This window comes from Choloepus didactylus, chromosome 6, assembly GCF_015220235.1.
Source record: "Choloepus didactylus isolate mChoDid1 chromosome 6, mChoDid1.pri, whole genome shotgun sequence".
Lineage (NCBI taxonomy): Eukaryota > Metazoa > Chordata > Mammalia > Pilosa > Megalonychidae > Choloepus > Choloepus didactylus.
The window spans coordinates 122,580,876-122,606,199 of record NC_051312.1 but is presented as its reverse complement, the minus strand read 5'-3'; the positions used below and the strand labels follow the sequence as shown (position 1 = coordinate 122,606,199).

The window sequence follows — 25,324 nt, the reverse complement described above, 5'->3', positions numbered from 1 at the left end:
AGAAATGAGATCCTGAAGCATATGACAACATGGATGAATCTTGAGGACATAATGCTGAGTGAAAAAAGTCAGACATAAAAAGATATGAACTAACTAGAATATGTAAACTCAGAGTCTTAAAATATAGAATATAGGATTACCTAGAAATAGACAGAAGCTAGAGAAAGGGGAGCAGTAACCTGATATGTTCAGAATGTATAACAAGGTTGAACTTAAAATGTTTGGAAATAGATCTGGCATGAGGGCACTCATCACTGGGTATATAAGGAATAGTGCTATATTGTAGGTGAATTTGGTTGAAAGGGATTGTTTTTAGAGCCATGTATGTCACTGATTAACACTATCAATAAGTTCTTGCATGATCTAGTACAAATGTACAACACTGGTACAAGGACTTAATAACAGAGTGGTAAGTGGGGAAAATTACTTATTGCAAACTATGGACTGTAGTTAACAGTAATACCTTAAAATTTGTTCATCAACAGCAGCTGGTGTACCACACCAATACTAGGAGTCAATAATAGGGAGAGATAAGGGATATGGGATGTTTTGGGTTTTCTTTTTTCTGTGTCTAAATAATTTTCTTTTTGGAGCAATGAAAATGGTCTAAAATTGAGTCTGATGAAGATAGCACAATTAAGTGATGATACTGTGAGATATTGAGTATATGCTTTGGATGGAATATATGATTAGCGAATGTATCTCAAAACCTTCACGAAAAGGGACAGTAGGCTCACAGTGAAACAGTAATGCTTAACAGTCCAGCCCTACTATATATCCAGATTTGTTTTATACATTAAAAGGCATAAAACTGAAGGAAACAAAATGACTTTCAAATCCTGGTGATCTACAAGGATACTGTATCATTATGGAAAATGAAGTTGTCATCAGATTTGCAGTGTGACTCAATAATTTATTGCTTAACCATCTAAAAATGGATCATCTTTCAGCTCATCTACAATAAAATATGTTTTTGAAGATAACCGTTAAAAAAAGGTTTTAACAACTTGCTTGAGGTTAGAAGCCAAATAGGTGTTGGATTTAGCATGGGAACACAGGGCAGGTTCCTGTGGTCAGGCTTTTTCCATTCGGTGAGGTTGCTCTGGGAGGTCTCAAGTAGCATGGTCTTAAGGAAGTCCATAAGTTTTCTAACCACTTTCATCTATTCATGCCTTAAAGAAATGTTTCATGAGGGCTATCATGTATCGGGCACCAAAAAATGTGAGCAAAAAGACATGACTCCTGCTTTGATGGATCTTACAGTCCGAGGAAGACAGATTAACCAATACCTGCAAAAATACGAAATTATCACCTGTGTGTGAATGAATGAGAATAATTACATGGTGTTATGAGAGCATATAAGAGATCTGATTTAGTCTGGCAGTCCAGGAGGAGGTCTTTAATCTGAGATGTAAAAGATGAGTAGGGGAGGGTGGGAGGAGAGGATTCCAAGCAGTGAGGTCAGGATATGTAAGGACTCTGAGTCAGAAAGGAAAATGAGGCATCAGAACAACTGAACAAAGGTGTTCAGTGTGGCAAAAATTTAAGAGAATGGAGACAATTGGCATAAGAAAAGGATACAGACATAGGAGTTTTAGCCCCAGTAAGGATTTTGGTCTTAATCATAGAAGCAAAGGGGAGTCATTGAAGAATAATTAATGGCGGGGATTTGCTTTTAAACATCCACTTCAACTGTAGTATGGAGTATAGATTTGAATGAGTGGCAAGAATAGAAGAGTAGAATATAAGGATGTAATAGCTATAACTCCAGTGAGAGAAGGAGGTAGTATTACCTGGGTTGGTAAGCAGAGATTGAGAGAAGTGGGAAAAATCAGAAGATGCATAGGAAGTAAAATAAAAGGACATGGTGTTGGATTGGATGTGAGAAGTGAGAAATATGAAGGTGTCAAGGAAGACACTTAGATTTCTGGTTTGCCCAGGATGTAGGTACATTTTACTGAGCTGGGGAACCCTAGACAAACAACAGGTTTAACCATATGCTAAACAATGCCAATAGTAAGGTGTGTACAAGAGGCTAGAGTCAATGTTGGAACACTGAAGGAAGTGGTCGATTATGGCTACTTAATAATGAACAAGGATCTGTTCCACTATTCATGCAAATCACCTGATTGCCTGAATGTATTCTTGTTTTGGCATCATGAAGACTCCACTTTAGTCGACTGAGTTGACATTTTTTGGGGTCATGTAACAAATGATTTTTATCTTGAAAGGTAATTTATACATTTTCCTAGTTCTTGATAGAGATGTTTATAACAACTTAACTTGTAATTCTCTATTATGCTAGTACTGTCCTAGCCTCTGCAGGACTTAAAAGGATGACTAAGAAAATGTCCTTGCTTTCAAAGTTAAATAATTTAGCAGTATAGATGGAATGATAGTAGAGAAAGTATGAAAACAAAAAATTGCAGTATAGGAGACATAGAAACCAAATTTTATTGGGGTTCTAAAATTAGAGGAAGGCTATGGCATGAGAGATACACTTGGAAGTATGTGACAAAGTTGACTCACGGAAGGGGGATGGGGAAGGCTTGTTTCCTAAAATTATACTCAGTCTGGGGGGGGGGTCATTCCATAGATATGTGAAAATAGGAATTATGGAGGTTAGACTGTTTTCCTTAAAAAAACAAATTCTTAACAAAATGTCTCCATTTGAGTTGCTAATTGGGCTGTACCATTCTCTTTTGCAACATCAGTTAACATTAGTTAAAACTCACTGTGTGTTTATGGAAAACATAGCAGACATTCACCATTCTTTGGAGACACATTTAAAGTTTTGGTAAATGAGGAATCCCTGGAAAACTTTCTTCAAAAATACTGGACTCTTAATAATAATTTTATGAAAAGTGAGTGAATGGATTCTATGTAGAGAAATAATGTGCATAAGCACGTGGTAGTGAGAGAGAGAGGGAAAGTGTGCAAAGAACAATGACTTACTCATTTTGGTTGGAGCATGGAGTGATTTAGGAAGATAATGAGGTAGGAAGCTGGGACATCAGGGACCTGTTGTTGAAAATATTCTTGATCAGCCTACTGTGTGTACAGCAGAAAGAAATTATCAGTTGCCCACGTCTAATTTAGGAATGTAGAAAGAAATTTTGACTGGGTATTTCAATATGTTTTTCTTTAATAATTTGTCTCAGTATTCAATAATCTTTATGATAAACAACCTGGGGCTTTGATGACAGTATTATCTGCATGATTGTGATTCCTGGGCAAGAACTGGAATTTACATCAATGGGTCTACTGAGAGTTTTATCAGGAGAGGAGTTTTCTTTGATAGGCAGTCATTTGGAATCCATTTTCCTTCGTATGGGAGAAGTTCCTGAGCCAAATCACTGTTCTATTTATACCTGTGACCTCTTTTCCAAAGCTGTATCAGCTAAGTACTGTAGTGACATCCTTAAAAGTCGTATTTGGGTCAGAAACATCAACCAAAAAGAGTTTAATTAGAAGGGTTAAATATTGAAGGGTTTTATTTGAGATAGCTTTATCCAGTAAATCCTTAGTTAAATTTGTTTCTATTTGAATTGCTAAACCATTATGCGCAATTAGAGAAATGTCTGGAAAAGTTCGTTATTCCTAGAGATGAAGTGAGAGAGAGAAATGGAGTATATAAGAATGGCTAGGGTTCGAGGTAGGAATAATTCCTTCCTTAAAAAAATATATTTATCTTCTGGAACCTCTTATTAAACCTATGGGTAAATATTTTATTATTTTTAACTTGCATCATATACAAAAGTTTGTAAACTTTGGGAATCATAAAAAATACCTGGAAGGTTCTGATAATGCAGACAGCTGGGCCTTATACCCAGCTTTTTATTTAGTAGATCTAGGTGGGGCCTGAGGATCTAACTTTTAAAAAGTACCCCCTGGGGGATTATTATGTAGATGGTGCTGAGTTTTGGATTGGAAAAATTTGCTTAGGTGACAATTCTGACCAACAAATGTAGAAACTGACATTTAGTAAAACTTTTTTGAACATCTTGATACTGTGCCAGGGTCCAAAGGCATAGAGTTAAACATCTAATAGAGTAAGAATATAAAGACTCATCAACAAGATACATACTATGATAGTGATAGAAATTTGTCCATCGGATAGTATGCAAAAGTTACAGATCCAAAAAATAGGAAAAGAAAATTTGAACAAAGTGAGGGCTGGGGTCCTGAGATAGCCTTTTCTTTGTTTACAGTTTTGTTGTGGCCTGCCCTTAAAGAGCTGTGTACTCAGGGCAGTGGAAATAACTCTCCTCCTCCACCTTCTCCTTTCAAAATGATGGAGGCATTTAAGAGCCTTCCAGGACCTTTAGAAAGAGTAAATCTAGTTTCAGTCTGTTCTGAGTCAGCATGTCTGAGAGGGATCAGGCTGTGAATTTAAAGCTACACTGGGAAAATAGCTGCCTAAGGAGCAGATGGCACCTTATTTTCCCAATGCTGTATAAGAACTGGGTACCTGTATGAGGTTCCTCTCTCATAAGTGCCACTCCAGGTTAATGATAATGCCAAATGAGGATTTGCATTTCATTTTACGACAGGAGGTAACACCCATAGAGAGTTAGAGGTATTATGAGGTTACTTTAATGACTCCTCATTACACCTTAGTTCTGTAGATGTTGTCCATGACTTCAGCGGGAGGACAAGTCCAGAGCTGTAGCCTCTGCAACATTAATTTCATTACTATATCAAAAGTATTTCCACAATATTAATCTTTAGCATCATAAAATAGGACCCTATAATGAAGGGGCTAATGAATGACTACAAGATTATTTACAAAAACTTGTTTGGTAGTCATAGCTTATGGGGGGAGCATACAAACAAAAATAAGGCAGATTCCTAATACAGTGTCTGATTAAAATAGATAGGCATGGGTCCAGTTGCCAAGGAGGAGAGGGCAGGTGGAGCTTCTTCTTGCTCAGTTTTGGCTGAGGTCCAGGAATGGGGACCACAAGCACCTCCCTGCCATCCCCAGAGATGTGGTTGGGGAGAAAGGTGATTTCCCTACTCCTCTAGTCATCGCCTGTGGGGCCCCAGTTTTCTTGTTCTAACGAGTGTCAAACTTTTAGGAAGGGGAACCCTTATCAGTGCTGGAGGGAAGACCCTACAGACTTATGTTTCAGATAGGCTCAGGGTCTCAGGCAATAATAGCTGGGGTGTGAGTTTGGTGAGGAATGGGCATCTTCTCAATGTGAGCGGAAGTGGTGAAAAAAGCAGAGGTAGTGGTGAGTGAAAAGAAGGTAGAGAGATGTTAATGCTGAAGAAAGAAAAAGTGAGGGAGAATTAAGTAGAAGAAAAGATGATGAAGCGATGCCTATGGGTAGGAGAAAGGAGGTGGTGTAGATAAATAAAGTGGTAGAGGCAGGGCCCTGTCCCCTGATTTGATCTCTTTGAACTACCCCTACCTACAGCCATGATTAGGGACTATACTGCAGATTTGCTGATGTTCATAAACAATTAAGACATGGAGGAGATAAGACACCTCAGGACAGGCTACCAGATCAGGATCTTCTTTTGAACAAACCCCTACCTCAAAAACAAGATCCTCCAGTTGAGTGGTATTTCTTTCCCTCCAATCATATGGCCAGGGCCTCATGCCCAAGTCATTCACCTGCAGGAACAGGATATTATCTGCAGCCCCTTCACCTGGTCCTCAGACCACAGCCTTCCAGAATCTGACAAGATAGCTATTATCAATCTCAGTCCTATCAGTAAGACTGAGTATCCTTTCCAAGAATCAAGCATTCTTAGCCACAACCAGTGAACCTGTAAATAACTTGGTATGTTTGTTAGTCTTCCTTCATCCACCTGAACATGACCAGATGTCCTGTGAGGTGCTAGGAAGGAAAAGACTCTCATCTTTGGGATCTGCCTATCTATATCTCACTCCAACACCTCTCTCCCTCCCTAACCCCTGTTTTTTCTCCATCTTCCTTCCTCTCCTCCTTTTTCTATTTGTAAAACCAGTAGAGATGAAAAATAGAAAACACTTACAAAAACAGACTAATTTGCTTCTCCTCTTGATTGTACCCAGAAGGAAAGAGGGAGGTTGTCTGATCTTCTGGTCTTATGCCCCCTCCCCAAATTCCTTTAGAAAGTTCAAAGGAAGATAGAACCAGGGCTGCAGAATTGATGAACTAAGGCAGTCAGAGTCCTATGGGACAGGGAGAGTCAATTTCCCAATTATGTGCTGTGCTCTTTGAGGCTAATTCTAGCTCCAGTACCACCACCACAACACACACACACACACACACACACACACACACACACACAAACACACTACACCACACCACCTTCCTCCCCACTGTGTTCAAGTGTCCAAGAGACTCCCTAGTATTTCTTGAGCTTTAGTCTGGAGAACAAAGGAAAAATGTGATGGGGACATGATTCCATTAGGAGCTAAACTAAATTGTTTTAAATGATCAATCTAAAACTAAAATAAAATAAAAAGAGTGAATGCACAGTTCTAAGAAATGTATTTATACCATCTTTATTTCTAGGATAACAGGATTATTAAGAATTGTGAAGAAGATAATGCTGAGATAGGTGAATTCTTTAAAGTTGGAGGAAAGCAGCTGTAAAAATACATGGGGCAGCAGTGTATGTAATATTTTCAGTATGTAAGGTTTTTCATACATTTGCATTTAGCATTATCTTTTCCTTCTCCATGCCTAGTTTCACCATTTTTATTCTTATTTATCTAATGTCATTCAGAAACAGGTTGGAGATGCTGAAAATAAATGAGTGCGCTATTTTAGGCTGTGCCTGTTGTATTTAAAATTATTTCTAAATAAAAAGCACTGAGACAGTTATAACACAATTCAGGATTCAGAACAAAGTCAACTTTTAGTTTGTTTACATCGTCTACTTGTTTCACTTTAGTTTAACTAAAGGAAATAATCTCAAGAGCAAATGGAATTGTTTATATAATGCTTTCTCTTTCCCTGCTCCTCATGAAGCCAAAGTAGACTGATTATGATGAAGGGGACCCACTAAAATTTCCACTTATATTTAATTCTGCTGAGTTTGTATAGGCCTGATTTAGATGAAGGGAGAAAAGAAAAGATTGAGGCTTTTACAGAAAGCTAAAGCAGCAGTGTTTCTGCCAAGATTTTCAGGTTAAGATGCTGACTGTATTTGGAAGGAGAGTAAAAAACATTACACAGGTGTATTAATTATACCTTACAGATCTTGGGACATTTGAAACCATTTAAATGATTACCCATTCATTCATAAACTCATTAATGCTGTTCACCAAATATTTCTGGCTCTTCTCTGAGCATAGATTGCCTTTTCCCATTCCATTTATGTTAAACATGGCCATGTGGTTTGCTTTGGCTAGTGAAATGTGAGAAAAAGCTATATATGCTGCATGTGGGAGAAAGCTTTAAGAGCCGGTATGTAATTTGCCAGAACCCCCTTTCCCCTGCCATGACAACCAGCTCCAGATGTGGAGGTTTCATCAAGCTTCCTCCTGGAAAAAAAGAGATTTGGTGTACAGGGTTTCTCTCCTCCCCAATACCTTAACCCACATGGACATGTAGCACGAATAAGAAATAAACTCTGTGGTTTGAGGACATTGAGATTTGAAGAGTATATTGTTATTGCAGCACAACCTAGCCCATCCTGATAACAATATCTTTTACGTTTTTTTTTTTCCCCTATATGCTAGGTGTTTATGAATATTTGTGAGAATTCCACATCTTAATGTGTCATTGCTTTTTAGATATTTAGGTTTTTGATCCTTTAATTTCTGAAAGCCAACCTGACTTCAAATATTTGGAAACAAAAGCTATAAAATCTTATGATTGTGTATGGACTTGAATGTGGATTTGTTATAGTGTGTCTGTGTGTATTGAACTTGTACTGCATTAGATTTATGTGTTATATCAATTAGTAACACCTTGACCCATCTTCTCCATGGTATTACATTAAAGATGCTTAAGAGAAGGGCAACATATAATCTAATCTTCATGTATTCATGCAGTGCAGATTTCAGAAATACTCATTTAGTGCAATTTATGAATTTTTGTGAGGAGATAATGGAAATGATGATGTAAGAGATTCCAAGAAAAGATAGTACTCCAGGAACAGGCATATTAGGAATTACTGCAAAGAAATTCAAATTATGCAAGTAATTTGCTGCCTATGTATTGTGATACGTGAGTCAAAAGTCAATTTTGAAGTTCATAGCTAACAGAATTATAGATTTTACAGTTACATAGAAATATGAAAGGATGAGATAAATAGGATTAGCAAAGGCCTTTGTGTTATCAGGGAAAAATGGTGCATGATGACATTTTAGACATTTATTATTTTCTGGTGTCTTCCCCAGTAAGAAATATTTTGGGGAAATATATTTTAGCGTTTGGAATGGAAACTTTGCAAACTCATACTGCGTCTTCATATTCTTAACTCTGATATCTCTGAGGGTATTCAAATAATTTTGGTGCATATTGAATAAATTCAGTGCATAAGACTGATAAGTAATAAGTTTGGAATTTGTAGTTCCATGAGCTTAAGTGTTCTTATCCCTATCTCTAAAAATTTAATACAGTACATCTTTTTAAACACATTTACATGAAACTTAATTATTGCTACTAAATCTTAATAGAATATTTTCAGTAATTTTTGGTTTATTTATGATAGAAGCATCTCCAGTTATTTAGAGGCAGTTCTTCCTACAGAGATCTACACTGCACACAGATCCACATGATATTCATGAAATGAATGGTGAAATTAAGCAAATGATTAGAATTATTATTTATAATTATGGTTAGCAAGGTTGATTAATTCATTTGGTAAGTATTAAATAGCTACATTTTAGACACTATGGTATGCACTATGACAACAGAGATAAAAAGACATGGTTCAGTCCTTACGGAGCTCACCTCACAGCTGGGGAAGCATATATTTATTACTGCCTATGATGAATGCTACGGCAGAGAGGTGTAGCTAGTGCTGTTGGAGCAGGGTAGAAGAAAGGCTTAATTTTTTTTCCTAAGGAAAGCCCATGGGGGGTTTACACATAAAAGGTGACATTGGAATTAGGCATTTAATACAATATTTCAACCCTTTGTCCAATAGTTTTATTAGAAAAATTGAGGATTTTACCCATACACACACACACACACACACACACACACACGCACATATACACATATGTGTGTGTGTGTGTATAATGAATAGAGAACTTTTCCTCTCAAAATAAGTTTTGGCATAATCTTTATGCCATGGTATTTGAGGGTTTTTTAACTGGGGTAAATATTTAACACCGACAATGGGCACTGAGAATGGCTGCTGACAATAGAATTCGAGTAGGGTCTAAAAAGACTCCTACAGTGCCTATTACCTCTTTAATTACAGGATTATAGTATCATTATAGAATCATTTCTCACATGCAATCAGTACTTGTTCCTAATATGTAGGATATCTGTGAAGACTAAATGAGATAATGAATGTATAGTGCTTGACACAATTAATGGTATGTATTAATAATTCAGTGAATATTATCTATTATTAGGGGTGAGAGTAAACTGACCAACAAATTATGAAATATTAAAAAGTGTGGAACAATTAGGTAAAAAAATGGAACAAAAATGCTTTCCAGAGAAAGTCTACTTGAATGTTTGAAGAAGACAAGAGTGGGTTAATAAAGGTCATTATTTGGAAATTATCCAGACAAAATACTTTCAATTCTATTTTCTCAAGGGATAATTATTTCATATCCTAGTTCCCTATTTCAATGATTATCTCTGCTGATAATGATTAACAGTCCTGGAGTGAGATTTCAGTATTTGACAGTGGCTGTTGGCAAACTCGGCTCTGATTACACAGTTGTCTAATTGCTTAATGTATTGATGTTCTGCTCACATGTTTTTCAGGAACATTTGTGATTGGAAATAACAGATCATTTCTATCTTGTCTCAGTATCATAGGTTTGCATTTGATTTGTCTAATTGCTACAGGTGGAAACAATAGGCGATGCCTACTGTGTTGCCGCGGGACTCCACAGAAAAAGCCTCTGCCATGCGAAGCCCATTGCTCTGATGGCCTTGAAGATGATGGAACTTTCAGAAGAAGTGCTCACACCCGATGGAAGACCAATCCAGGTAACCTTCCGAGTGATCGAGCTTGAACAGCAAATGCACCTTCAACTGAAGGGAGCAAGAAATTTCCTTCTTAATTCTACTTACTGTATCTCATTAGCTTCATCCAAATGATGTCTGGTGCTCAAGAGGACTAGGGATAACTAGAGATAACTCATAGATCCAGGAAAATAGCAAATGGAATATGGACCAACGTAGGGAAATGTATGTGAGGAGCAAATTACCATGGAAAAAAGAAAGCAGAGCTATCAGTGACCAAGTCCCCAGAGTCTAAGAGATAATCCAAGACAAAGGAGCAAGAAAATAGAACACTTTAACAACTTCCTGGAGGTAGTACACAGGTGTTCCTTATGACGCTTCATGGCTGTAGGGTTGCCTCTGCAAGTTTTTATGTGGTAGAGTTTGAAGGTTTAGAGCCATTTGAAGATTAGACCCCAATGACTGAGAAAGGTTTTTTTTTTTTTTTAACTGTTATTATTTTTTAAAGGTGGGAAATGTAGCTCCTGCTGTGTTGGACTCTGGGGTCTATCTCTGGGAAGTGGATTGGGTCACCTATGTGTTTCTGCCAGAGCCCTATATGGGGACCAAGCAATATTATCATTATGAATCTTTGTAAACCCCAAATCCTGTGTTTGGAGACATAACAGCAAATTCAAGGTGGCACTGTTAAACAGCTCAGCAGTTATAGGTTGGAAGAAAGTACATATCCAGTTCTGGCACTGTGGCAAATTAGGTATTTTGAGCAACCCTTCTGACTGAAACTATTTCAATACTGTCTTAAATATTTTTAAAATATTAAGCATGTCACTATACTCATAGGAAAGGGATAAATATGCCAATCTCCTAAATGAAATGAGATCAGGAATGATGCGATAAGCAAATGCTAACGCCAGTTTTCCCTTTGATGATGTCTTCCAAACCCTCAAGGTCTTTAGCAGGTCTTTGACCACTGCACGGTGTATAAGCGATGAGAGATAAATCCCAAGATGTGGAGTCTAACGGGAAGCCTCTGTCAAGGATGGTATCCCAAAGGGCTACACATGTAATATGCGGGTGAATGAGAAATAAGCCCTGCTGTGCAGAGAGAATAGTAAGGAAACATTGCCTTTCTAGACCCTGGTGCTAGATGGAGGGGGAAAAAGTCTGACTGAGAATTTTTAACCACAAGGTGGCCCTTACACAAAATTATGGTATAAATTCACATTATGTCCTTAGAATGAAAAAAATTTAACTGGTAAATTTAAGTGTTCAGGCATTAGCGGTGATGGTAGGAGTTTAGGAAACACTATTCCTCCCTGGAGGAAGTCAACTTCCTCCAAATAATTTCCACAGATAAAGCATTCTGAAAAATGAGCAGCAGAGTAAAACCAAGAAAAACAAAACATACTTACACAGGAAAACAAAGCACTATGGGAACACCAGTAGAAACAATAGATGGGAAACAGACTCTGAAGATTGTATGATATCAGTTATTAGATAGAGAATCAGAATGACAGTGATTAACCTAATTAAATAAAAGCTTGAAAATTTGAGGAGGAAACAAATAGATTTTTTTAAAAAAAGAACCAGAGAACTTATAAAAGCAAACAATATAATATATTTAAAGAAAAAAACAGCTTAGTGGATGACTTTAACAGATTAGACACAGCTGAAGGCAGTAATCTGATAACTGGAACTAAATAAATTACCCATAATTAAGTCTAGAGGTTTAAAATGGGAAAATATGAAAAAGAAAATGGAAAATATACAATCCATAAGTGACATGGAGAGATTGGGAAGATGAAATATATTTATCCAAATAGATTTGAAAATTATCTAATAGAGATACTTCAGGGATGGGAAATTTTCTGGAACTATTCAAAGACATAAATCCATTCTCAGATACAGTAACCCTTAAGAATCCCACAGAAGATAAACTATAGGAATAAAAAAAAAAAACACACATCATAATGAGACTGTAGAACATCAGAGAAAAAGAGGACTTGATATATGACAACAGCAGATTTGAACAGTAAGGAAAAGGATAGACTATTCAGTAAATGGCTTGGGAACAATCAGTTATCCACATGGCAAACAAAATTAAATGTGAAAGATAGTATAATATAAAAATGTAATTAGAAAATCTAAAAGTAGCAAAGGATTTTTTTTTTTTTACATGTCAGGTCAAAAATTTGCAAATCATAAAGGAAACTAAGCATACATTTTACATTAAAATTAAAACATTCCTGTTCATCAGAGAATTCAGAGTGAAAAAACAACCACAAACTTGGAGAATATTTTGCCAGACATAACCAATGAAAGAGAAATGCCTTTAGTAGATTAATAATTACTGTGTGTTTGTGTACACATATAATGGATTGAGATATGAAAAACAACTCATTTGAAAAATTGTGCAAAAGACAGGATCAAGCAATTTACAGAAGGAAGAAAATAAAAGCCCACAAACCTGAAAAGGTGCCTAACTTCATCAGTAATAAGATTACTATAAATTAATCATTTTATGATAAAGTATTCCTGTTTACTAGTTTGGCACAACTTTGAAAATCTCACACACAGCTGGTGGGCATACAGATTGGTACAAGTTACTCGGCATTAACTAATAAAATTTAACATGTGAATATCCTACAACCCAGCTATTCCTCTGTTGGGGGTTTTGCCCTAGGGAAGTACTGGTGAACATAGCAGAAGTCACATTCATGATTATTCATGGCAGTACCGTTTGCAATAGCCCCAAACTGGAGGTGGCTCAAATTATCCATCAAGACTAAAATGGTTAAATAAACTGTGATGTAGTTATACCTTGGAATGTCATAAAGCTGGGAAAATGAATGACTTCATATACTTATGCCAATATAAATAAATCTCAAAAACAGGAAAACAGTCACAGAAAAATATATAGTATCATTCCATTTAATTAAAATTCAAAAACTCTCTAAATTTTAAAAATATATAAGCTAATTAGAAATGCATACTGTGATGGAAAACCTGTAAAGAAAAGCAAGGGAATAGCACGAAATTCAAGATAACACTTACTTGTAAGAGAAAAAAAGGAGATGATGGGGAGAAGGATGCAACCAGGAAAGTGCACCTAGTGATCATAGGTTCAGAATTGTTTCTTTTATTATGATTCCTTAATGTACACACGTTTATCTTTGACAGTTTAAAAAATTGAAAATAAAGTTTAAAAATCACTCCAGCCAGTGGTTAAAATTGGAAAGCATGGGGCAATAAAAAAAAAAAAAAAATCTAAATTAAGCCCCTCAGGACATAATTATCTAGTTTGGTAGGAGTTACTCAAGTATGAGTGACCTTTCTACTGCTAGGAAAAGCAAACAAACAAAACAAAGAATGTCTCAGATCTGCCGCAAATTGCAGATACACACGTTAGATTGAATTCATACTAGTTTTTAAATGTTCAAGTCTACCATCTGGGAAGTCTTATTATTTGGGGTTGTTTTCTATGTTGGCTTTTCTTTTATAGGAGATATAATGTTTGTACTGATTTTAGCATTGTCAAAGCAAACTTAAATTGCCAGAGAACAAAACCAGGGAATTGTGTTTTACAGTGTGCCAATCAATACTCTCATTTGTGTGATACAGCCATTAGCTCTGTCTTATGAATCAGATAGTCTTATTAAATCATAAGAGGAAATGTCCATAAAGATTTAATAAGAATGTAGAAAGAGAATTCAAAATAAACCACCTTAATACTTTTAGCTTCATTACTAATTTGCTTTATTTGCATGGTTTTGGGTTCTTTTTCAGCATGTTGATTTGATTTTGAACGTCTTTTAGCTGGTGCCATGGGAACATTCTGAACTTACTGTAAGAATCTTTTATTATAAAATGCTTGGGTATAATAGATGATATGTGATCAGTTGATTTGTTTTAACCTCATATTATATAAGATTTTAGGATATTTAAAATTTAATAAAATTTAACTGAGTTGCAGTAATTGTTTAAAGCAAAAGACAATCCCTTAAACCGCTCAAATTTTGAAAAATAAATTGAAATTTTGCATATGGCTTTTACCTCTAAGACATGCTATCATCATAGGAAACGGGAACCTGAATAGCCTGTTATAATTGGTTGCAAATGATTGGCAATGTTCCTGAATAATTAATTGTAAAACAGCTTTGCTTAATTTTTAAAACTTTAAAAATAGTGAGGGAATGTAGCATTTTATTTGTTCACCCTTTAAATACTCAGGCAAATTTTTGCTTTATAAATATTTTAGGGAAATTCAGATACTAGGCTGTCTCTACAAAGCATGCATAATTATTGTCCATCTATAAAATCTGAAAAATCAGTCCAAAGTGACTAATTAAGACTGCTTTTAAAAACTGACTAGAATATATATTTTATACCTGATCAATATGATGATTATTCTGCTGGCTGAAAATACAGAAATGCCAGCCTTATTCTCATTTCTTTTTTTTTTTTTAAACTCCCTAGACGAAATTTAATTTTTTTTAATTTTACACACACAATTGAAGAAAAGAAAAATCAGACTGATTTTCTCTCTTTTGTTTGAGCTTGCTATATTGTGATTTCACTAGGAAATTATATAACTTTATCCTGGTCTTTATATTTGTGGACCTAATTTTACAAAAGTATTTTGAATAAAAAGATTAAGTGCTAAAAGGCTAATTTATACTATTAATTAAACCATTCTAATAACCAAAATATTTATTATGTCTGTGCTTTTTAAAAAAGAAAACCATTGGTAAGGATAGGGAAGCTAGTTGAAGGGTGACTAGAGAATGTGATTAAGGATATATTAGCAAGTAAATAGCATTTTCATGATTTTTTTTGAAGAAAATTAAGGTAGTGAGTCCAAATGTCTAACTTGTAGTTCTGGACTTCATTTTTTTTAAAATGTTTTCACTGAATTTGATCACACAGGCATATAGATTTTAATTCCTTTCATTAGTTCAGAAATTAGTACATTTTATATAATAAGGCAATTACAGAGAGATTGTGAAATAGAATTATAAAACAATATGTAATCATGTAGTATGCAAATTAGGGAAATAGTTTGAATTTCTTTTAACTGCCTAGTCCAACAGCAGGAATATCAATGAATTTACATGCACCCTAATACATTAAATTGTAGCTCCTTAAACTTCAGCTTCTTCTAATGAGATTTGTAAGTTCATTTTTTGAGATTTATGTGACAGTCTCCAATTAATTTTTAAATAGTTATTTGTAAAGGAGATTCCATGTTATTTTAATATTTTAGAGGGATTTGCTGTTTGCAGACATTACAGTATTCCATCTGATATTATATTTAGAAAAAGGAAAAGTTTGATGACAATTTTCTATAACTTTTGAAGACATTTTATTTATAAAATTATAATTAGTAATTTTTTATCCTGAAATATGTATATTATTTGAAATGTTATACCTTTAGAATCTGTATCTAAGGAGCCAGAAAGAACTACGTAGGCACTATATGATCTCACTGTTAAGACTGAGCCTAGTTAGCCTCCCTTCGCATCCTTAGCCAATAAGTGCATTTGAAGTTGCTTTTAATCTCCTAGATAATATAATCATCATTTTAGTTAGTCATTGTTTTAGGGTAGCAATAATTTACAAAAATACTAGATGAAGTTATTGTTGAAATTTATGGCTAAATATATTTTCTAGTAGATCTATTCTTATTGTAAATTTATTTGGTACTAGAAATGTGTTTATGTTTAAAAAAAAATGTGTAAGTTATTTTTCTTTCACTAAGACTTTACCAGTAGATGAGGTTATAACAGATTCTCTTTTCTATTTTGCTTCCTTTTAATTCTCAGAGCTTCACTCAATATACTCTCCTCAAATCTTGTCTTCTCACTGACTAATACTCTCCCCAGTTGGGTCTAAAAGTAATGTGTTAATCCATCCACTTAATACTTCATTTTAATTATAGCTGTTTATAGTTTGTTTTCATTTCTCTGAAAAAATTTTTCATATTGTTTTTACTTATTTTCTTGGATATGTCAATCTATAATTATTTTACAATCTTAATAAGTCCATTCTCTGGAGCCCTTGTGGGTCTATTACACTGTCCTTTCATTTAAATTTTAGTCATGTTGTTTCTGGTATGCCTAGTTTTTTTTTTTTTTTTTTTTTTTTTTGAGTGCTGGACATGTGTACAAAAAATCTGTAGAAATAATTGGAGACCTCTTCCAGATAAATTTTACCTGTGCTTCTGTCAGGAGGCTAGGGGCTCTAGCACTCAGCGATCAGGTAAGTTGATTGGCTCTCTCTCTGTGAGGGACAATCCAATTTCAGTCCACTCTTATATTTTTGGTATTTATATTTTCAGTATTGCCCTTACACTGTGATGTTGCCCTTTGGGGTTCTATTTCAAAATGTGAAGGGCTTACTAAAGCTTCCCCCTTGGCAGTCCTTGGACTCCGTTTTTTTGTCCCTCGAGTCTTCTGAGGCTGTCAAAAGTACACTCGGTGTCTCACCCCCTCAGCCACCTTTTCTGCAGTCTGCAGATGCACACAGGGGAACAGCAGCCCCAGATTCAGTTCTCCTGTCATCTAAATCTTTGCCCAATAATTTTTAAATGCTTTGTAAGCTGACCTACAGAGGGTTGTTCAAATTATATAATCTGCTATTACTGGAACAGGAAATGGAAGTTCTAAGTGGAGTTTTTTTAATAAGAATTTTATCTTGCTAATAATGATTCACCTTCACAAATTTACATTTATGCCTGTTTTCTACCCAGGCCATAGATTTTAAATAGACAGGAGAAAAACATCAATATGTATTTGAACTGTCTACTGCAGCATAGCAATAAACAAAGTCTACTGAAACATGTATTACATGCCAGTCACTGTTCTAAGTGCTTTCCACGTGGTAACGCATTTAATGCTCATAATTACTTTATGAGGGAAGTAATGATATTATTTCCATTTTATAAATGAAAAGAAGAATTAAAAAAAGTTACAGTCTGTAATTGTCACACTCTGGATTTATCAAATTAATTTATTTAAAATAAATTTCAAGTTGTCAAATTTTCTTATTGCCTTTGAATATTCCATTATTTACTAAGTTAGACTGTTCATGGTATTAGTTTTCAAGAAATTTAAAATGTATACTAGATGTCCTTGGGAATGGAAGCATATAATCTATTTTAGAAGTATTCTACCTAAATGGATGACTCTTCTAAATTGGAAAGCAAGAGAAATTGTTATGTGGGGAAAATTGGTGTTGTTCCATCTTTATTTTGAAAATTGCAATCACTAAGCAGAATGGATGTGGGCATCCATTAGTCATTTTTGCTTACTGTGGATTGTGATGCAGAAATTACAGATTTAAAAGTGCCATATTTATATTTCATAAGGTTTTATTTGAATCCAAAGATTATGGTTTGTATTCTAATTAATTTTTTCTATGTATTGAACAAAATATATTTTTTAATCATAATGTTACTTTTCTGGCATAATAGACAGGGAGGCCTTAATGTTTCTATAAAATAGTCATCTACACAATAGAGAGCGCTTAACTCCTCTATAAAGAATGGGAAAATGATTTATACACCATATTACACATGCAATTTGTCAATGAGGGAGAAGTCCATTGCTATTTATATTTTAGCATTTGTCTTTAATCACGATTGTTTCCAATATTATATAGTTATAGACTTTCAGTCATACTTTCAGTCTATCAAAAAACGATTGATGAGGCACACATTTCTAAAAATGCTGATCTTGCTGAAAATTTTTATGATGATATTTATCAAACAGGTTTCCCAAGCCATCACTGTGTGAAGCTATTTGCATATTTTTGCTACATGAAAAAACTGGAAATAAGTTTGTGAATGGAGAAAACCAAATGATAGATAAGAAAGCTAAACTGATTTGCATGACACTGCACGTAAAGTACAAAATTGCTCAGTTTGATTTTGAGCAGCAGTCTTCTGAATTCCACATTCTCAGAAGAGAAGTGTGTTCTTTAGTGGAACAATGGTTTAAAAAATTTTATCAAGTTACTACATTGAGTATTATCATATGGAGGTAAATACTTCTAATCTATTTTGCTTATGCAAGCCTGTCTCCAGAGAGTACTTGTACAGTGTCCTAAGAAGAAGCTAAAATTAATGTTAATAGAGGCATTCAATTTTTTTTCTCATTTTTATTGAGATTGTTCAGATACCATACAATTATCCAAAGATACAAAGTGTACAATCACTTGCCCCTGGGTACCCTCATACAGCTGTGCATACATCACACTTAATTTTTGTTCAATTTTTAGAAACTTTTCATTACTCCAGACAAGAAATAAAGTGAAAGATGAAAAAAGAAAAAAAGGAAAGGAAACTCTAATCCTCCCCTATCCCTAACCAACCCCCCTCAATTGTTGACTCGTAGTATTGATATAGTACATTTGTTACTGTTTATGAAAAAATGTTGAAATACTACTAACTGTAGTATATAGTTTGTAATAGGTATATAGTTCTTCCCTATATGCCCCTCTATTATTAACTTCTAATTGTATTGTCATACATTTGTTCTGGTTCATGGAAGTGATATCTAGTATTTGTACAGTTGATCATGGACATTGCCCACCATAGGATTCAGTTTTATACATTCCCGTCTTTTGACCTCCAACTTTCCTTCTGGTGACATATATGACTCTGAGCTTCCCCTTTCCACCTCATTCATGAACCATTCGGCGCTGTTAGTTATTCTCACATCTTGCTACCAACACCCCTGTTCATTTCCAAACATTTAAGTTCATCCTAATTGAACATTCTGCTCATACTAAGCAACCACTCCCCATTCTTAAGCCTTGTCCTGTATCTTGGTACCTTATATTTCATGTCTATGAGTTTACATATTATAATTAGTTCCTATCAGTGAGACCCTGCAATAATTGTCCTAATGTGTCTGGCTTATTTCACTCAGTATATTGCCCTCGAGGTTTTGTCATCAACCCATTTTTTTTTTAATATGGTTTTCTTCACTCACCATACATTCCATCCCAAGTAAATAATCTATGGTTTTCTGCATGGTCATACATTTATGTGTTCACCACCTTCACCACTGTCTATATAAGAGCATCTACATTTCTTCCACAAGGCAGGAGGGAGAGTTGAAGGTAGAGAGGCAAAAGAAAGAGGAAAAAAAAAAGACAGCTAGGAAGCAGCAAAAGGAAAAATAACCTTAAATCAAAGTAGAATAAAGAATCAGACAATACCACCAATGTCAAGTTTCTAACATGCCTCCCCTATCCCCCCCTCTTATCTGCATTCACCTTGGTATATCACCTTTGTTACATTAAAGGAAGAATAATACAATGATTCTATTAGTTACAGTCTCTAGTTTATGCTGATTGCATCCCTCCCCCAATGCCTCCCCATTTTTAACACCTTGCAAGGTTGACATTTGCTTGTTCTCCCTCGTAAAAGAACATACTTGTACATTTTATCACAATTGTTGGATACTCTAGATTTCACCAAGTTACACAGTCCCAGTCTTTATCTTTCCTCCTTTCTTGTGGTGTCTCACATGCTCCCCACCTTCCTCTCTCAACCGTATTCATAGTTACCTTTGTTCAGTGTACTTACATTGTTGTGCTACCATCTCCCAAAATTGTGTTCCAAACCACACACTCCTGTCTTCTATCACCGTGTAGTGCTCCCTTTAGTATTTCCTGTAGGACAGGTGTCTTGTTCACAAAGTCTCTCATTGTCTGTTTGTCAGAAAATATTTTGAGCTCTCCCTCATATTTGAAGGACAGCTTTGCTGGATACAGGATTCTTGGTTGGTGGTTTTTCTCTCTCAGTATCTTAAATATATCACAACACTTCGTTCTTGCCTCCATTGTTTCTGCTGAGAGATCCGCACATAGTCTTATTAAGCTTCCTTTGTATGTAATGGATTGCTTTTCTCTTGCTGCTTTCAGGATTCTCTTTGTCTTTGACATTTGATAATCTGATTATTAAGTGTCTTGGCATAGGCCTATTCATATCTCTTCTGTTTGGAGTACGCTGCGCTTCTTGGATCTGTAATTTTATGTCTTTCATAAGAGATGGGAAATTTTCATTAATTATTTCCTCTATTATTGCTTCTGCCCCCTTTCCCTTCTCTTCTCCTTCTGGGACACCAATGATACGTACATTATTGTACTTTGTTTCATCCTTGAGTTTCCGGAGACATTGCTCATATTTTTTCATTCTTTTCTCCATCTGCTCCTTTGCGTGTAGGCTTTCAGGTGTTTTGTTCTCCAGTTCCTGAGTGTTTTCTTCTGCCTCTTGAGATCTGCTGTTGTATGTTTCCATTGTGTCTTTCATCTCTTGTGTTGTGCCTTTCATTTCCATAGATTCTACTAGTTGTTTTTTTTTGAACTTTTGATTTCTGCTGTATACATGTCCAGTGCTTCCTTTACAGCCTCTATCTCTTTTGCAATAGCTTCTCTAAACTTTTTGAATTGATTTAGCATTAGTTGTTTAAATTCCTGTATCTCAATTGAAGTGTACGTTTGTTCCTTTGACTGGGCCATAACTTTGTTTTTCTTAGTGTAGGTTGTAATTTTCTGTTGTCTAGGCATGGTTTCCTTGGTTATCCAAATCAGGTTTTCCCAGACCAGAAAAGGCTCAGGTCCCAGAGGGAAGAAATATTCAGTATCTGGTTTCCCTGTGGGTGTGTCTTAGAAAATTGCTTCACCCTTTGATGCCTCGTGTCACTGTGCTTTTCTGCCCAGCAGGTGATGCCTGTTAGCCTATAATTCTTGACTGGTGTGAGGAAGTATGGCAGTGTTCCCCCAGGCTCTGGGGTCTGGTTCTGAATGGAAAGGGTCCCACCCCTTTCCTCCTAGAGAAGACAGAGCCCCCAGGTGGAGGTCATTAGCATTTCAATAGTCTCTCTCTCTCTGCTTGTGCTGTCTCCACCCTTCTCTGCTTCACAGCCCTGGAAACTGAAAATGACTGGGGCTTTCTCCACTGAGCCAAAAAAGAAACAGATAGTCCCCTTCAGACCCAGTCCAAGGTGATCCTCCGGCTCTCCCAGGTCAGTCATCACCCATAGCCTCTGTCTGTTTTTTGGGGATGTGTACCTGTAGTGAGCAGTTCACACTCGCTGCTTAAAACCCCAGTTGGAGCTCAGCTGAGCTATATCTGCTTGCTGGGAGAGAGCTTCTCTCTGGCACCACGAGGCTTTGCAGCTTGGGCTATGGGGGAGGGGGTCTCACAACTTGGATCCGCAGATTTTACTTACAGATTTTATGCTGTGTTCTCGGGCATTCCTCCCAATTCAGGTTGGTGTATGATGAGTGGATGGTCTCGTTTGTCCCCTCTGCAGTTATTCTGGATTATTTACTAGTTGTTTCTGGTTTTTTGTAGTTGTTCCAGGGGGACTACTTAGCTTCCACTCCTCTCTATGCCGCCATCTTGCCCCTCCTCCGAGGCATTCAATTTTGACTTTTGTGTGGTATACTTTAGAAATGTGAAACCTCCAAATAACAGAAGCAACTCATCCTATTTTATTTGTCTGAATTTTACATAAAGAATAAGAACCTCTAACTGCCTATTTTTCCTCCTAAAGAGATACTAAGATGTGGTTTCACCTACCCATTTTGGGGTTAGCTTAGCTCATTAGCTTTACAATATGGTCTTTTACTTGGGCATTGTTGACAATAGATGATCTTTTATTTTTTATTGCCAGCTTAACTTCATCTCTTTTAAGGCATTTTGCTATATGCACATATGTTAATATTAGCAGCTTCAAATGTACAATACAAAAATAGCATGGAAATAGCAAGATACAATAATACGTAAGAAAGGAATGTACTATCTGCATGTTAATCACAGAGTTGACTTCAGTTTTATGTTTTTGATTTGTTATTCTATGTGAAATCTCACATCTAGCCTCAAATAAAAGTTAAAAATTGTTCATAGTAACTTTGTTCTTCCCAGCTACAAAAAATAGTTATATCTGAAAACTAGCACTTACAAAATAGTCAAAATTATCTATAATTTACCAACCAACCATAGCTACATTTTGCATTTTATTGTGTATCCTTAAAGGATATAAATAATATTTTTTTCTGTGAATATAGACACGTAGAAATAAAATATACAGGCGAGTAAATTTTTAAAAAATCGAATGAACTTCATCCAATTCAATGATCTCATAAGACACTGTATTAAACATATGCATCCCTCCTAAAAATCCAGAAGAGGCTTGGTTAGCTCTAGGAAGCATCTCTCATTGCTGTTGGCTCACTTTGATTTTATATTTTCCTGTTCCTGCCATTGATTTTTCAAGTCATTGAAAGCTAACACTTGTATAATACCTGAGTTGCAAGTGTGATACTAACAATTCAGTGTCCACCACTGCTTTTAAAAATTTGTCAAGCTTTGTGTTGATCTCATGTCAGGCATATGGTAATTGTCTGGGTCACCACCATGATATGTCTTATTTGGAAAATGGTTTCCTAGCAACTCTTGCTTTCTCCTAGTGGCTGAATTGATTTCTACACATTTGTAATGCTTCCTACTGCATCAGAAATTGTCACTTTGTGCACAAATGTTACAGGATCAATTTTTAAGTTGATTCCGTTCTAAGAAATTATTCTGTTTTATCATTTGTTTTTAATGTGTTCATTCAGAGGTTAAACCAACCACAAAAAAAAGTAGTTTTAGTAAAACCTCAGTAATTCAGACCTCAGTGTTTGAGAAGATAGGATGATTTTGACAAAAGTATCCAAAATACATGCAAATAGTTCTTAGTAGGAGACCTGCTGTTGACGTTCAAAAATAGGACAATTGCAGTGGTCAAATGACCATGTAATGAGGTCTGTGGAGTATGCACTGGGTGCCCCATAATGAGAAAGGTTTAATTTGGACACAGCTTGCTGTTGGGTGCAGATGAGGCCTGATTCTGAGTGAGCCTCCCCGGAGCCTTGCTGTGAGTTTTACTCATTTACTCAACAAATGTTTTTGGATGCTTCCTATTTTCTAGACAGTTGTTTAGGTGTTAGGGATGTATGGGTTAGCAAACCAAGTAGGGACCTGACCCTCCCTAGAGCTACAAGGTATGAAACCAACAACTACAAATGCCTGATGATTTAGGAAGTGAAAATAGACATTTGGAATCCTCTCTAAATAATCTTTTCATCTTAATGTGGAGAGGTTTTGGTTAGACTTAAAGAAATATTTGACAAATACTTAACTCCTTTGAGAGAAAGTATATTGGTTTACATTCTGACAACTACAGCTTATTTATTGTCTTTGTAGATTTTGCGTATTTCTAGGGAAGGAGAGTTGAAAAACATTTATTAATAACCAACTACGTGCTAGTGGTTGGTTTGGCAGGACATATATCAGACTATTATCAATATCTACAACAACCTTATGATGGGCACTGTGCCAGTTTGAATGTATTATGTCCCCCAAAACACCATTATCTTTACTGTAACCTTGTGTGGGCAGACATATCAGTGTTGATTAGATTGTACTTCTTCGAGTGTCTCCATGGAGATGCACCTCACCCAGCTGTGGGTGATGACTCTGCTTGGATAGTTTCCAAGGAGGTATGGCCCCACCCATTCAGCATGGGCCTTGATTAGTTTACTGGGGCACTATATAAGCTCAGACAGAAGAGGAAGCTTGCTACAGCCAAGAGGGACACTTTGAAGAAAGCACAGGTGCTACAGATGAGAGACAGTTTGGGGACAGCTGTTGAAAGCAGACTTTTGCTCCGGAGAAGCTAAGAGAGGACAAACACCCCAAGAGCAACTGAGAGTGACATTTTTGAGGAACTGCAGCCTAGAGAGGAATGTACTGGGAGAAAGCCAGTTTGAAACCAGAACTTTGGAGCAGATGCCAGCCACATGCCTTCCCAGGTAACAGAGGTTTTCCGGACACCATTGGCCATCCTCCAGTGAAGGTACTCGGCCTTAAGACTATAACTTTGTAACCAAATAAACCTCCTTTATAAAAGCTGATCCACTTCTGGTGTTTTGCATTCTGGCAGCATTAGCAAACTAGAACAGGCACATAGGCAGTTTTTATACATTTTAAAGATCAAGAAAGAAAGACCTCAAGAGATCAATAAGACCATGGAAAAACTAATATATATTGTAAAACTACATGTGAGACTTGTCATGTGAGACTTGTGCCAGGTATTTTATATACTTTATCTATCTTAATCTGTACAAACTATGCAAAGTAAATTTCATTCCTTTATTCAAAGAAAAATTTGAGATTCAGAAAGTTTAAATAATTTGAGATCATGTAACTAGTTGATTGCAGAACTAGATTTGAACCCAGACATATATGCTTGGGGAAAAAAATCTGTTTGTTTGCCATTAAACCAAAGTGGCCGACACCTCAGAATGCCCTTGTTACCTGAGTACTTAATATAAGAGCTGCCTCTTACCCAGTGCTTACTAAGTGCCAGACATTGTGCTAAGTTAAAAGCACACATTCTCTCTTTCGTATTCTATTAATCTAGCTATAAATACACTCACATTTTCATGTGTTTGTTTATTTGCATTTGTGTTCTTCTAAACATATATTTGTGAAATATAAATGCATATTATCATGTGAGCCTTATAACAATCATGGACTGTACATCAGATGCTTTATTCCTTATTTACAAATGAGAATCCTACTACTTAGCTTGAGGACTTACTGTCAAATGACTAAATGAGAGTGGATTCAGAATTGGAATCCAAGTCTGACTCTGAAGTCTATGCTCTTAACCATTATATACCATCTCCCATGATACAATTAGAACACAGGATTTCAAATCTTGTGACTAAGAGTTTTTAATCTTCCTTTAAAAATCATTGTTCTCCCTGTTCCTTAAGAAAAGAAATTTTAAGATGTAATAGTACAGTGTCTTAAGGCATTCTAATTTGAGGCAAACTTTATGACTATAACTGTACATGGAAGTGCTGAAATAAGAAGGAATAATTATGTCTATATTTAATATAAGGAAACAAAATTGGTAGTTCTATAGAACTTCACAGTCTCTGAAGAAAAATGTAAATTGGTAATAATATTGAAATATAAACTAATGTCATAAGCATCTTATAAAATTAGAGGATACAATCTCCTTTTTGTGACAATATAATAATCCAAAACCTAAAACATAGAGTTAGAACCATAACAGAGAATCCAAAAGAAATAATTGCTTTTTAGGACACATTATTTTCCAGATGATATCATTTGATCTTTTATATATTAAGCTATC

General features: G+C 35.7%; 1 protein-coding gene across 2 annotated transcripts in view; it reads left to right on the top strand.

The window, feature by feature from the left end:
• Window positions 1-25,324, top strand: part of GUCY1A2 (guanylate cyclase 1 soluble subunit alpha 2) — a 332,369-nt gene that overhangs the window by 211,764 nt on the left and 95,281 nt on the right. For both annotated transcript variants that reach the window (XM_037841307.1, XM_037841308.1), the window contains exon 6: window positions 9,981-10,124. In XM_037841307.1, coding sequence (XP_037697235.1) covers window positions 9,981-10,124 — 144 coding nt within the window. The remainder of the gene's footprint in view (window positions 1-9,980; window positions 10,125-25,324) is intronic.